The sequence below is a fragment of the Taudactylus pleione genome, unplaced genomic scaffold (assembly GCF_031769625.1).
Source record: "Taudactylus pleione unplaced genomic scaffold, aTauple2 ptg000370l, whole genome shotgun sequence".
Classification (NCBI taxonomy): domain Eukaryota; kingdom Metazoa; phylum Chordata; class Amphibia; order Anura; family Myobatrachidae; genus Taudactylus; species Taudactylus pleione.
Window position 1 is genome coordinate 2374478 of NW_028284771.1, and position 13011 is coordinate 2387488.

The 13011-nt window shown below is 48.9% G+C and overlaps 1 protein-coding gene across 2 annotated transcripts in view; it reads left to right on the forward strand.

Annotated features, from left to right (window-relative positions):
- Nucleotides 1-5090: 5090 nt before the first annotated feature.
- CHD1 (chromodomain helicase DNA binding protein 1) overlaps nt 5091-13011 on the forward strand; it is a 111418-nt gene continuing 103497 nt past the window's right edge. Inside the window, exons 1-2 of one of the 2 annotated variants that reach the window (XM_088444657.1) lie at nt 5091-5497; nt 12478-12658. In XM_088444657.1, the coding sequence (XP_088300783.1) occupies nt 12612-12658 (47 nt within the window). In that variant the 5' untranslated portion in view covers nt 5091-5497; nt 12478-12611. The remainder of the gene's footprint in view (nt 5498-12477; nt 12659-13011) is intronic. The other variant, XM_088444658.1, reaches the window with a different exon arrangement.

The window sequence follows — 13011 nt, forward strand, 5'->3', positions numbered from 1 at the left end:
GAAGGCAAGGACCCTGAGACAGAAGGTCCGGTCGTAGCGGCAACCGCAGAGGAATGTCCACGGACAGACCCTGAAGGTCTGAGAACCAGTGCCGTCTGGGCCACGCGGGAGCTATCAACAGGAGCGTCCCTCCTTCCTGTTTGAATTTCCGGATTACCCGTGGAAGAAGGGAGACCGGAGGGAACAGGTATGCGAACCGGAACGTCCACCAGACGGACAGAGCATCCACCAGAGACGCCCCTTCGTCTCTTGTGCGAGACCCGTACACCGGCAACTTGTTGTTGTGCCGGGACGCCATGAGGTCGATTTCTGGAAGACCCCACCTGTCCACCAGTAGTTGAAAAACGTCCGGGTGCAGGGACCATTCCCCCGGATGAACGTCCTGGCGACTTAGAAAGTCCGCCTCCCAATTGAGCACTCCCGGGATGAAGACCGCTGATATGGCCGGAAGATTGCGCTCCGCCCAAACCAGGATCCGAGAGACCTCTACGAGAGCCGCCCGACTGCGAGTTCCTCCTTGCCTGTTTATGTAGGCCATGGTGGTAGCGTTGTCCGACTGGACCTGCACCGGGCGACCCTGGAGAAACCGCTGTGCCTGCTGGAGAGCATTGAAGACCGCACGGAGTTCCAAGATATTTATTGGAAGCTCCGCTTCTGTCGGCGTCCACCTGCCCTGGAACAAGTGTGGACCCGAAACTGCTCCCCAGCCCCGAAGACTGGCGTCCGTTGTCAACAGGACCCAATTTGGAACCCAGAACGGACGTCCCTTGTTGAGGTGGGTCGTCTGTAACCACCACGTAAGGGACAGGCGAACCTCCTGGGTGAGCACAATCGTCTGGGACTTCAGAGACTGAGTCAGGCCGTTCCACTTGGACAGGATCAGGTGCTGCAGAGGTCTGGAGTGAAACTGGGCGTATTCCACCATGTCGAACACCGACACCATGGAGCCCAGTAACCTCATCGCCGAGTGTAAGGACACCCGGCGGCTGTGCAGACAACTGCGCACCCTTGACTGTAAAGCAGAGATCTTGTCCTCCGTCACGAAGATCCTTTGCTGTCCCGAGTCCAATAAGGCTCCAAGATGCAGAATCCTCCGAGACGGGATTAGAGTGGACTTCTGCCAGTTGATTAGCCAGCCGTGCCGTTGCAGCAGTGCAATGGTCAGGTCCAAGTGGCGTAACAGGAGCTCTGGAGATCCTGCCACCAATAACAGGTCGTCCAAATACGGCAACATGCGGACTCCCTGCAGCCGCAGAGAAGCCGCCATGACCGCCATCACCTTGGTGAAAACACGTGGTGCTGTTGCCAGGCCAAAAGGTAACGCCCGAAACTGGAAGTGGTCGCTGCTGATTGCAAACCTGAGGAACTGTTGATGGCGCCAAAGAATAGGGACATGCAGGTAAGCGTCCTGTATGTCCAATGACACCAAGTAGTCCCCAGGTTCCAGCGCCAGAATGATGGACCGTAGGGTCTCCATCCGAAACTTCGGGACCCGCAAAGACTTGTTGAGTGCTTTGAGGTTGAGAATCGGACGATATGACCCATTGGATTTCTGTACCAAAAATAGATTTGAATAGAAACCCTGGCCCCTCTGGGAGAATGGAACCGCCACTATAACTCCAGCCTGGAGCATAGTGTGCAATACCTTCCGCAGCTCCGTAGCCTTGTTCCGGTCTGATGGGAGACCCGTGGTGAAGAAGCGAGCCGGGGGTCTGTGCCGGAAGGAGAGGGCGTATCCGTGGGAAACCACCTCCAGAACCCAAGTGTCTGTCGTAGTGGTCGACCAACACTGGGCGAACTGTAGCAGGCGGCCTCCCACCCTGGGATCCCCCAAAGGGAGGCCCGGACCGTCAGGCCGCAGGCTTGCCATCTGGCTTGGGGGCCGGACGTCTGGTACTCCATGCCTGCTTCCGGGGCTTGACCGATTTCTTAGGGCCAGCCTGTCGAGGAAACGACTGTGGTTTGGGCCTGCCCTGGGCCCTAGATGACCGAAAGGACGATGGTCCCGAACCAGAAGGAGCAGCGGCCGACGGGAGACAGGCAGATTTGGCTGCCGCCAGCGTGGCCACAATCTTATCCAGATCCGGACCGAAGAGAACTTCTCCGGTAAACGGCAACGCTTCCAGACCTTTCTTGGAATCTGCGTCCGCCTTCCAGGATCGCAGCCACAAGGTGCGACGAGCAGCTACCGCTGCTGAAGAAATTCTAGACACCAGAGTACTAATGTCTAGAGCCGCCTCGTTGATGTAGGTGGCCGAATCACGGAGATTGCCAATCAACTCCGCCTGATCGGCCGGACAGTCGGATTCAAAAGAAGCCTCTAATGAATCCGCCCAGCGCTCCATCGCTCTGGCAACCCAGCAAATGGCCATAGCCGGCCGTGCTGCCCCCCCTGCAAGGGAATAAGCGGACTTCAGGCAGATTTCTACCTTGCGGTCCGTAGCATCCTTAAGGGAGGACATGGATGGCATCGGCAATGTGGCACTACGGACAAGACGGGTCACGTGAGAATCCACCTGTGGAGGGGATTCCCACTTCGCAAAATAATTATCCGCGAACGGATAAGCCACCGCCAGGCGTCTCTGCGGCTGGTATCTTTTGCCAGGTTGTTTCCACGCCTCCTCTAAATGGTCCACCAACTGACCCGAAAGAGGAAAGACTGTGGCATCGCCCTTCACATCTTTGAAAAAGGCATACTTAGATTTAGCCGCTGGGGGAACTTCGTCCTCAATCACCAAGGCTGTGCGGACCGCCCGAATAAGTCCAGGAATATATACTTTGGACTTAGCATCAGCGTCCTTAGTATGGAGAGGTTCCTGATCGTAAGGATCTAGAATCTCCCCATCATCAGACGTCCCTTCGTCATCCTCATAAGGAGCGGACAGAGACGCCACCGGCCTTTTATGAGACCGCATCACAGACTCCCCTTGCAACACATCCGACAAGTGCTGTACAGAACTCGTCAGGGAGTTAACCCACGCTGGCTCCTGAGAACCCGGGAGCGGGGAAATAGGGAGACTGTGGGGTACCACCAATTGTCGTGGGAACCCCTGCATGGGTGACGACACCACAGACTGCTGGGACAAACCCATCGGAGTAAACGCGGGCTGCGGAGCTAACTGGCCCACTAAAGCTGTTAACGCCTGAGCGAAACAAGCCCAGGGCGGCTCCTGTACCGGTGCTGTAACCGTAATAGGCCGCGCCATGGACAAACACTGCCGGCAAAGGCCCTCCGCGCTACCCTCCCCCTCCGCTAACGGTACTTTGCACGTGGTACACTGTAGCCGGAGGGGAAAATCACTTTCAGACATGATGGCACCACGTATGTGACCTCTCTCACCAATTAAGTATTAAATAGGCGAGAGACCACCCTGCAGCACCGCACCGCAAGGGCTTTAGCAGAAAGAACAGGGACAGTAATAAAGCTGACAGTTTAGAGAAGAAAAGATTACAGGCAGCAGCGCTAGCACAGTCACATACAATGCAGAAAAATAACAATTCCTGCACTAACAGCGCTGATCACTCAACTACACAGACACAGGGCCTGGTAGGACACAGCGCTGAATACACAGACCTGACCACAGCGGAGGAGAGGTATGCGGGGGGACCCAGACCACGATGCTTCCGTCCAGCGCTTCCAGCAGCGTTCACCATGCGTTCTGGAGAAGATGGCCGCCGAGGAGCAGAGAGGAGGCTGGCCTGGGGGAGGAGCGCTGCCACAGGACCAGTCGGCAGCATGCAGAGAGGGCTGTGTGCAGCGGGGGAGGCGCCGGCTGTGAGACAGGGAAGGCGCGCTCCCCTGGCATGCATTTAACCCCTGGGACGCCGCAGCGCTACCGCTCTGCTGCGGTCCGCTGTCCCAGGGGGTAGTGGAAGCGCAGGTTGGTCGCCTGGCTCCACGCTGCAGCCAGTCCCCAGGGAGCCCCCTGCCTGGGGACTTAGGACCATGTGATCAGCGGGGACCCACCGCGGGACCCCGCTGCTTACCTCTGTCCCCCTTGAATCCGGCCATGGTCCGGAGCATCTGGGGTCACCGCTAGCTGTGACCCCAGACGCCCACCAGCATCCCCGGATCAGTACCGGCGTTCTGGTACCGGCGGGGTGTAGGGAAGACAGCATGGACGTCAGGACTGACTGTCCATGCTGTTCATCCAGATGTGCAGCCACAGCTGCATGAAGAATAAGCTTCAGGGGCTCTTCTAGCCCCCACTCCAACAGGTGCACCCGACTCCGGCCGGGCACCAAACTAAACTGAGGTGCCTTGGCCCGGGGGCGGGGTATAGGAGGGGGACCTAGTGCATCCTGGGAGGCTGAAAGCTTAACTCTTTGGTGCCCTGCGACTGACGTCACACCTATACCCCAAGGTATCCTGTGGATACCCTATGGACCCTGAAGTAGAAATAGTCCTGTTATATCTGACCGTGTGTAAGCACCATTAGCACAGGGGAGGGAGACCTGCACATCTTATTTATAACAAATTGAAAGTGCCCCTGCTTTGAAATGTTGGGATGTGTGCAAAACATTTTAACCAGCCACAGACATGACGGCATGGAGCCACCTGTCCAACATGGTCTAGAAACCTACTGAGACTCGTAGTTCCACAGGAGCCGCACAGTCAAGGTCTGGCCTTGACTCCAACATGCTGAAAATTGCAACTTCACAGAAATCACACAATGTCAGATTATCCCCGATGCCAACCTGCTTGTAGTTTCATAACAGCTGCCCAATGAGTGTAACCAACGTGAGAGGCACCTGTCACCGTTCTGCAAGCTGCAGCCTACAGACAGGGCGCTTACAGTACACAAATAGAAATTACTCGATAGCTCGGTCGTTTTTAGCAGTTACAACTGTCGACTGTGTACTTCCTGCAGCAGCCAGTCATGCAGAGCGGCTCAGTCACAGCGCGGCGGGCACAGGGCGGAAGCCGCACACACACAGAGGACTCTAGTGACTGCTACTGCTCTCTAGGATAGTCAGTCAGTGTCTACGAGGAGGCCCCGCCCCGCAGCCATCCCGCTACCGTTCAGCCACTGGCAAGCCCCGCCCCGCGCTCTGTGTACTGCTGCCGCCGCTAAGGGAGGGGGCGGAGCCGGCTGCTGTGTACGCTGCTACGGCTAGGACTGCTCGCCCTGCAGCGCTCCCGTGACGTCACGCCCGGGGTTTCCAACCATCGTGAGTTTCGGAGGAGCTTGGCGACGGCGTCATGGCGGCTGCCAGGAGATAGGGGGGGACGAGGATACACCCGCCGGGTCACAGCAGCGTCACCCTCATCTCGGGTTTTTTTTTTTAATTCTGTAGAAGAACAAAGTGTGTAGGAGCAGCGGCGGCGGCTGGAGGCGGCCTGTCCGGGTGTACACAAAGACGCGGCGCTGACTCTCCCTGTGCCGGACTGAAGGGAGAGCCGGAAGGAGGCCCCGGCCTGGCCGCACAGCACGTAGCGGCCTATGTCCGGCCGCGGTCGGTGACGGAAGGTGCCTGAAGCCGTCACACTAGACAGGTGAGGACCCGGTGGTACGATGGGCCTGGTGTGCGGAGAGGAGCGGCCTGGGGAGGGGGCTGCAGCGCTGTAGGCCCGGTTGTGATTCCTGCTGCCTGATTGGTGTCTCCCAGGACATAGGAATGCAGCAGGAGGACGTGTGGTTGGGCTGGGCCTGAGAGCCGGGACTGGGGGTGCTGTGAGATCCCGGAGCATCGGGGCCTGTGCCGGACCGACTTCCGTCCTATCCCGGCCAGTTATATTGCAGTGGTGTGATCATTGATTAGCGGCGACGGCTCCACTCAGTGTCAGCTGTATATGGGCCGCTCCGAGTCCCCACACGCGTCCCGCGTTATAGCCCTGTCCCGGGGACATGCTGCTGCCGTTCAGTGTCGCTCAGTGAGTGCCGGCTGCCGTTCAGTGTCGCTCAGTGAGTGCCGGCTGCCGTTCAGTGTCGCTCAGTGAGTGCCGGCTGCCGTTCAGTGTCGCTCAGTGAGTGCCGGCTGCCGTTCAGTGTCGCTCAGTGAGTGCCGGCTGCCGTTCAGTGTCGCTCAGTGAGTGCCGGCTGCCGTTCAGTGTCGCTCAGTGAGTGCCGGCTGCCGTTCAGTGTCGCTCAGTGAGTGCCGGCTGCCGTTCAGTGTCGCTCAGTGAGTGCCGGCTGCCGTTCAGTGTCGCTCAGTGAGTGCCGGCTGCCGTTCAGTGTCGCTCAGTGAGTGCCGGCTGCCGTTCAGTGTCGCTCAGTGAGTGCCGGCTGCCGTTCAGTGTCGCTCAGTGAGTGCCGGCTGCCGTTCAGTGTCGCTCAGTGAGTGCCGGCTGCCGTTCAGTGTCACTCAGTGAGGCCCGTTCAGTGTCACTCAGTGAGGCCCGTTCAGTGTCACTCAGTGAGGCCCGTCCAGTGTCACTCAGTGAGTGATAACCTTATATGGCATAAATGTATCCTGGCTATCTTCCCAGCGTAATGTTGCTAAACGTATATAATATGGCTAGGAGTATATTTATATATGATTACCCAAGTGACACTGCAATAAGTATTCACTATTTGCAGAGCCTAGTACAGTCCTGGCCAATCTGTGGCTCGCCAGATGTTATGAAACTACAAGTTCCAGCATGCCCTGCCACAACTTTATTAGGGAATGGTAAATCAGTTGCTGGGCATGCTGGGACTTATAGTTTCACAAAAGCTGGAGAGCCACAGGTTGACCAGGCCTGGCCTAGTATGTACTATTATACAGGTTGAGACTCCCATATCCAAATATTCCGAAATACGGGATTTTTTTGGCATGACTGAACTAATGAAACCTTTGATTTTTGATGGTTCAATGTACACAAACTTTGTCTAAGGCACAAATTATTAAAAATACTGTATAAAATTTACCTTCAGGCTGTGTATAAGGTGTATATGAAACATAAATTAATTTCTGCGCACAAACTTTGTTTGAGCCACAAAATTATTGAAAATATTGTATAAAAGTACCTGCAGGCTGTGTGTATAAGGTGTATATAACACATAAATGCTTTCTGTGTGTAGATTTGGGTCCTACTCCCAAGATATTTCATTGCATTTATTCCATATTACGGAATATTCCGTTATCCAAAATACCCCTGGTCCCAAGCATTTTGGATATGGGAGACTCAACCTGTACTATGGTGGGGTACACTCTTGCTAACATATAGGTTACTGTGGCTGGGGACACGTAGGTTACTGTGGCTAGGTACACCTTGGGGACATGTAGGTTACTGTGGCTAGGTACACCTTGGGGACATGTAGGTTACTGTGGCTGGGTACACGCTTGGGGACACGTAGGTTACTGTGGCGGGGTACACGCTTGGGGAAAAGTAGGTTACTGTGGCGGGGTACACGCTTGGGGAAAAGTAGGTTACTGTGGCGGGGTACACGCTTGGGGAAAAGTAGGTTACTGTGGCGGGGTACACGCTTGGGGAAAAGTAGGTTACTGTGGAGGGGTACACGCTTGGGGAAAAGTAGGTTACTGTGGAGGGGTACACGCTTGGGGACACGTAGGTTACTGTGGCGGGGTACACGCTTGGGGAAAAGTAAGTTACTGTGGCGGGGTACACGCTTGGGGAAAAGTAGGTTACTGTGGCGGGGTACGCACTTTGGGGACATTGGTTACTATTATAGAGTACACCCTTGCTGTTATGTAGATGTACAGATGTCTGTTATCTTTAGTGAAATATTAGCAAGCATATTGTGTGCAATCACTTCAGATTGTGTATATTGTACATTTCTATGGATAAGTCCAGAATATTTGGTTACTAAGGGAGTTTTTTTTTGTCTTCATTACAAACATGAAGGTTATTTCTGTATATTGCTTAATGGTGCATACACACGGTCAGATTTGTTGTCGCATATGAACGTTAACGTTTTTAAAAATCGTTCATATCTGAGTGACAATCTGACATGTGGGCCTGCAACGATGTTCGTTCCCACATGTCAGATAACGATATTTGACATCGTCTGTGTTTGCAGTCAGAGTTTGACGATTTCATTAATTTTAATACTGTCTAAAATCGTTCAAATCTTTGGTAAAAATTGTTCATCTGACCGTGTGTATTCACCATAATGGACATTGTCACACCACCAATGTACAAATCGCTCACCCAAATAGAAAACTGAACATGTGTGGTACAGTTATTTTGTGTGGAAATACAAAGATCTGTCAGATGTCATGCTTTAAGTTTGACTATAGTTTCATGAATTTGTGTTTATTTTTTTTTTAGACATTTGAACACATGACTGTATTTATTTTCTGAAATGTAGTTGCAGTGTTTTTTTGGGGGGGGTCTTGCTATACCGCAAAGATTCCCAAATGCTGTCCTCAAGGCTTCCCAACAGTTCAGGTTTTAGAGAGATCCATGATTGAGCACAGGTGGTTAAATCAAGTTGACTGAGGTACTAATTATGTCACCTGTGCTCCACCATGGATATCTCTAAAACATGAACTGTTGTGGAGCTTTGAGGACCGCTTTTGGGAACCTCTGCTATACAGTAATGTAATCCCCCTTAGAAAAGTATTTCCATCTTTCATTTTCTTATTGCACTGATTATTCTGACATGGACCAGTTAGTCATCTCATGTATCCTCTTCAGCACGTGGATCTTAGACTTGTGCCTATAACAGTGAGTCCTCTGTATGCTGTTCCTGTGAATTGTGACAACAGTTGTGCTGTGCCTCAATGTATATAGAGGTCTGCTACAGCATATATAATATACACACACACACACACACACACACACACACACACACACACACGTGTCTTCTTGCATCTATCCTCATTACACCATGCAGAGCGATATGCCTTGCTTGAGCGAGCCGCTAGGTCCCATGTAACTCTGCTAGCTTTGGGCATCTTTATGTGCCAAAAATGCATGTAAGTTGCAATGAGATGTGACTAGAACATTTCAGGAGACTGTTGATTAATTTGATGTCACTTGTGTATCTGTGTGCGACTTAGTCTGTAAACGGAACTGGGCTTGGAAAAAAGCGGCGGCCGCTGCGTCATAGTACATCGTGTGCTGATTCAGAGATTTGGCCGCACACAGATATAAAAGTGTCACATAGCAAATTACTCAGCACAGTCTCTTGGTGTGTCCTAGTCGTGTCCCATTGCGACTAATGGCAGTTCATAGTTCGGGCACTAAGGGATCCTTCGGGGCTATCCAACTAGCCCCGAAATTCGCCTGCCGCCGGCACTCATCTGGGCTTTTTTTCCGGGTCCTTATGTGTCCCAGGAAAAAAAATCCACGAGAAGTGCTGTGTTTTTGCCCTTGCAATAGTGAAAACGCATACGTCCGTGAACTTATCGCGGATCCTATGTGTTTTCAGGAGAAATATCCTATTATTTTATCCGAAATAATAGGATAGGGGGAAAAAACATTGGTGAAACACGGGGACAATCTGCTAAAAATCCCTGTTTTTCGCCGATCACAGCTAATTGGATACCCCCCTTTGATGCATTTTCAGTAAAATACGACACCCTGCACTAGCCGAGCCTCACAGCACCTGGAGCGCTGAGAGGGGCTATATGGTGTGACTGCAGCAATGATGTGCGTAGACACATCTCTATATATTGTAGTAGTTTTTCTGCTATTGACTGCTTGTATAATCACCATAATGTAAAGATTATTCTGCCATTTTTGTTGGCATTATAAAATTTTAATTGAAAGCTATTGTATACAATATTTACCTGAACATAAATATATGAAAGAATTAAACATTTCTTAAGGATAATTATTTTGTGTAAATATGTTCCACATGTATGTTACACTAAATGTATTCTTGTCTATTGGTATAGAACTAGATTTCCCCACTGACTTTTCATTGCCCAACTAAATTATAAATTGCAGTTATGTTTCAATAAATGTTAGACCTGAAAGTGTTAAGCTGGGTACACACTGGAGCGATGTTGGGCTGATTTGCAGTTGCGTAACAGCAAATTGCCCACATCGCTCAGTGTGTACGGGTGATTGCATGCTCCCACGGTCGTGACTTGTGGTACGTTAATGAAGAACGTGAACGTTCCATCCTTCATTTACTCGTTCTAGTATGTACGGGCAATTCCTGCTCAAGGGCATTCGTTCCAATGTCGGAACAAATGCCTGTAGCTGCAGTGTGTAACCACTTTTACAGTATGGTCTTTGTTATGTACAGCCAATTGGTTGTTGCTGAACAAACAATTGGCAGCATTACTCATCAAAGTCTGAAAGTCAGGTGCAGAAAGTAGTCATACTAATACTAACTTCAAATAAACGCAGGCAAGGGAAACTCATACATACACACTCATTAAAATGTATTTGGATACAGATGCTACCTACTTGATCTGCATACAAGTTATTTTACTGCACAGTCAGTTACTTCAGTTGTTATGGTTTGTAATCCAATGTGAACTATAAACTGTATAGACTTGCGACACACGATACTTAGAGACAACAGTAGGCCAATCACGTTTTATTACATTGCTTATTTTATATTACAATTTTGCAGTTCACATGTTGTTTTTTGGTTAGTTTTTTTTTTTAATATATCATATGTGAATGGTAATTGTATTGTCTTACGCTCTGTTTGTCATGTCTTGCTTTAATAATTGTCTGATGGGGTAAAACAATCTGCAGGAAACCAGACACAATTGTGGGAGCGGGGGGATTCTGTTGCTCTCCATGTGCCGCTGGGTATTGCTGCGATTCCCAGCTCCGTACATATCACCCAGTTACGGTAGTGCAATCACAAGTTTTCAATCGATGAGATATGAGGGAAAACTTGCCATGGGATTGATTTGCTGTTCTGAACCAGCACATTCCTTCCGTTGTGTTGAATTGAATTGGCTCCAATTAAGTATAGTTGCATACTACATATTTGTGCCATTATCCCATTCTTTTTAAGAACCAGAAAGATAAAATAAATTACTGATGCTCTTTGTTAATGGTACCATACAGACACAATCCTTGAACAGTTTATATGTACAAAAAAACAAACTCTGTATCACAATTTAATGGAGAAGTGGTATTTAGATATCATTTGATTTAAGCTTGGTATTCCAAATTACAGAAACACTTATCTAGAAAACTATAAATCTCAAGTATTGCGATAATAGATCCCATTGTCTTTATTTCATGTTTTCAGTAGTTTAGCTGCTGAATTTAAAGGGGGCAATTATATTCAATACAAAACTTGCCTAGTTTTGTATTGAATACAATTGCCCTTTTAAATTCAGTGACTAAAAATGCTGTGGCTTTGAAAAAGTCACATAGGGGCTGACTCAATTAGGTACGCTGTCGATAACGCTGGGATGGAGTTCCCAGAGCGATTCAGCGCGCTGTTAGGCTGACTAAAAGATTGCAGAAATCCGACTAAAGTGCCGGGAGGCTGTTTGCTGGCTTAACGTGGCACTAATAACAGCCTCGAAGCTGGCACTTTAATCTGAGAATGTCGGTTCTTGGGATTATACACCAAGGTTAATTCGCGAGAACTGACATTCTCCGACTTAAGATGTAATAGTCGGACTAAACAGCGCGGTGAATTGAATAGCTCTGTGACCAGCTTTCCGGCACTATTCACCTCATGCTTAATTGAATTGCCCCATGTGTAATTTGGATCTCTGTATTTATAATAGCTGTAGTGACATAAATACTTTCGTAAGGGTGTTATAATATTCAATGAAAGCTCAGATTGTGTAGGAAGGTATATGTAAATTAACTGTTTTGTGATGCACTACTTGATTCTGAGTTACTTATTGTGGTAGCGTTGTCCTTATCTATTATTTTGATATTTCTCACAAGTATCCTGTGTATGCTTCAAACCTCTTTAACTTGATTATAGGTGCTTCCCAATTGTAAAGCGCAACGGAATATGCTGGGAATATGCCAAGGGAGAACAATTACATATGGATAACTTTGTATGGGGGCAGTGTTAAGGGGGGTATCCATTAGGCAATTTTAGCAAGCGATTGCACGATAACGGCGTTATCGTGCAATCGCTTGCAAATCGGGCATGTTTTGGTCGGAAGCGACCAGTGATACGCATGCACGCTGGTCGCTTACGACATCGCCCGTACATGCTGGTCACCCTGACAATCTCGTCATGTTCAGCATGTGCGGGGATGATGGATGTGCCTGGACTGAACGAGTGAGCGTTCAGTGTAAGCACATCATAGGATATACAAAGGAGAGCATGATTGCAATGTCGCAATCGTGCTCTCTTTTGTATATCTAGTAGTGGATACCCGCCTTTAGTGCGTCAGATACGAGCTTTTAAGAGTGCAGCCCTTTTATTATTATTATTTATTATTATTATTAATTGGAAAAACAAATGAAGCGTTCTACTGTAATAGGAAAACTGTTCTTCGGTCACATGATCACACTACTTAAAAACCTGTACAGGTAATTCAATGCATGCACTTTTTTGTGAGACTATAACTGTTTTATGTTTACAGGTGTCTTACGCTTGTGCTTAATATTGGTACATTTTTGTTTTCTTCTCATTTTAGGTTCAATTAGAAGCACACCACTTTTCCTACAGTGTTTTTTTTAAACGGATAAAGAACTTAATGTTTGAGTATTAACAACCAGCTCATATTTTGGAAATTGTACATATTTGTTTTAAATCTGTGAATATTTGACAATGAATGGGCATAGTGATGAGGAGAGCAATAGTAGCGGAAATTCAAGGTAAGAAGGTTTTTTTTCCCCTATGGTTTGCATTTTGGAATGTAGCCTTCGGCAATGCATTACTCCTCAAGGTATCTACCTCTCTTGCAGTATAATTTTATAAAACTTTGTTCCTTGCTTAGTACTTGTGTATTACGGCTGCAACTGTTAATGGAATGGGAACAAAGTATCACACTGTGCAACTGATGATACACAATATACTGTTTATTTGCTTGCCCTTATACACATACATTTGTGTAAAAGCCTGTCCAACGTCTTATGAACTCTTTTTACTGGAACATTTTTGTAACAACTTGTAAATGATCTTGGTTAAGTATAGAATTTGATTTGTATTGTGGTTAATGTTTATTGAA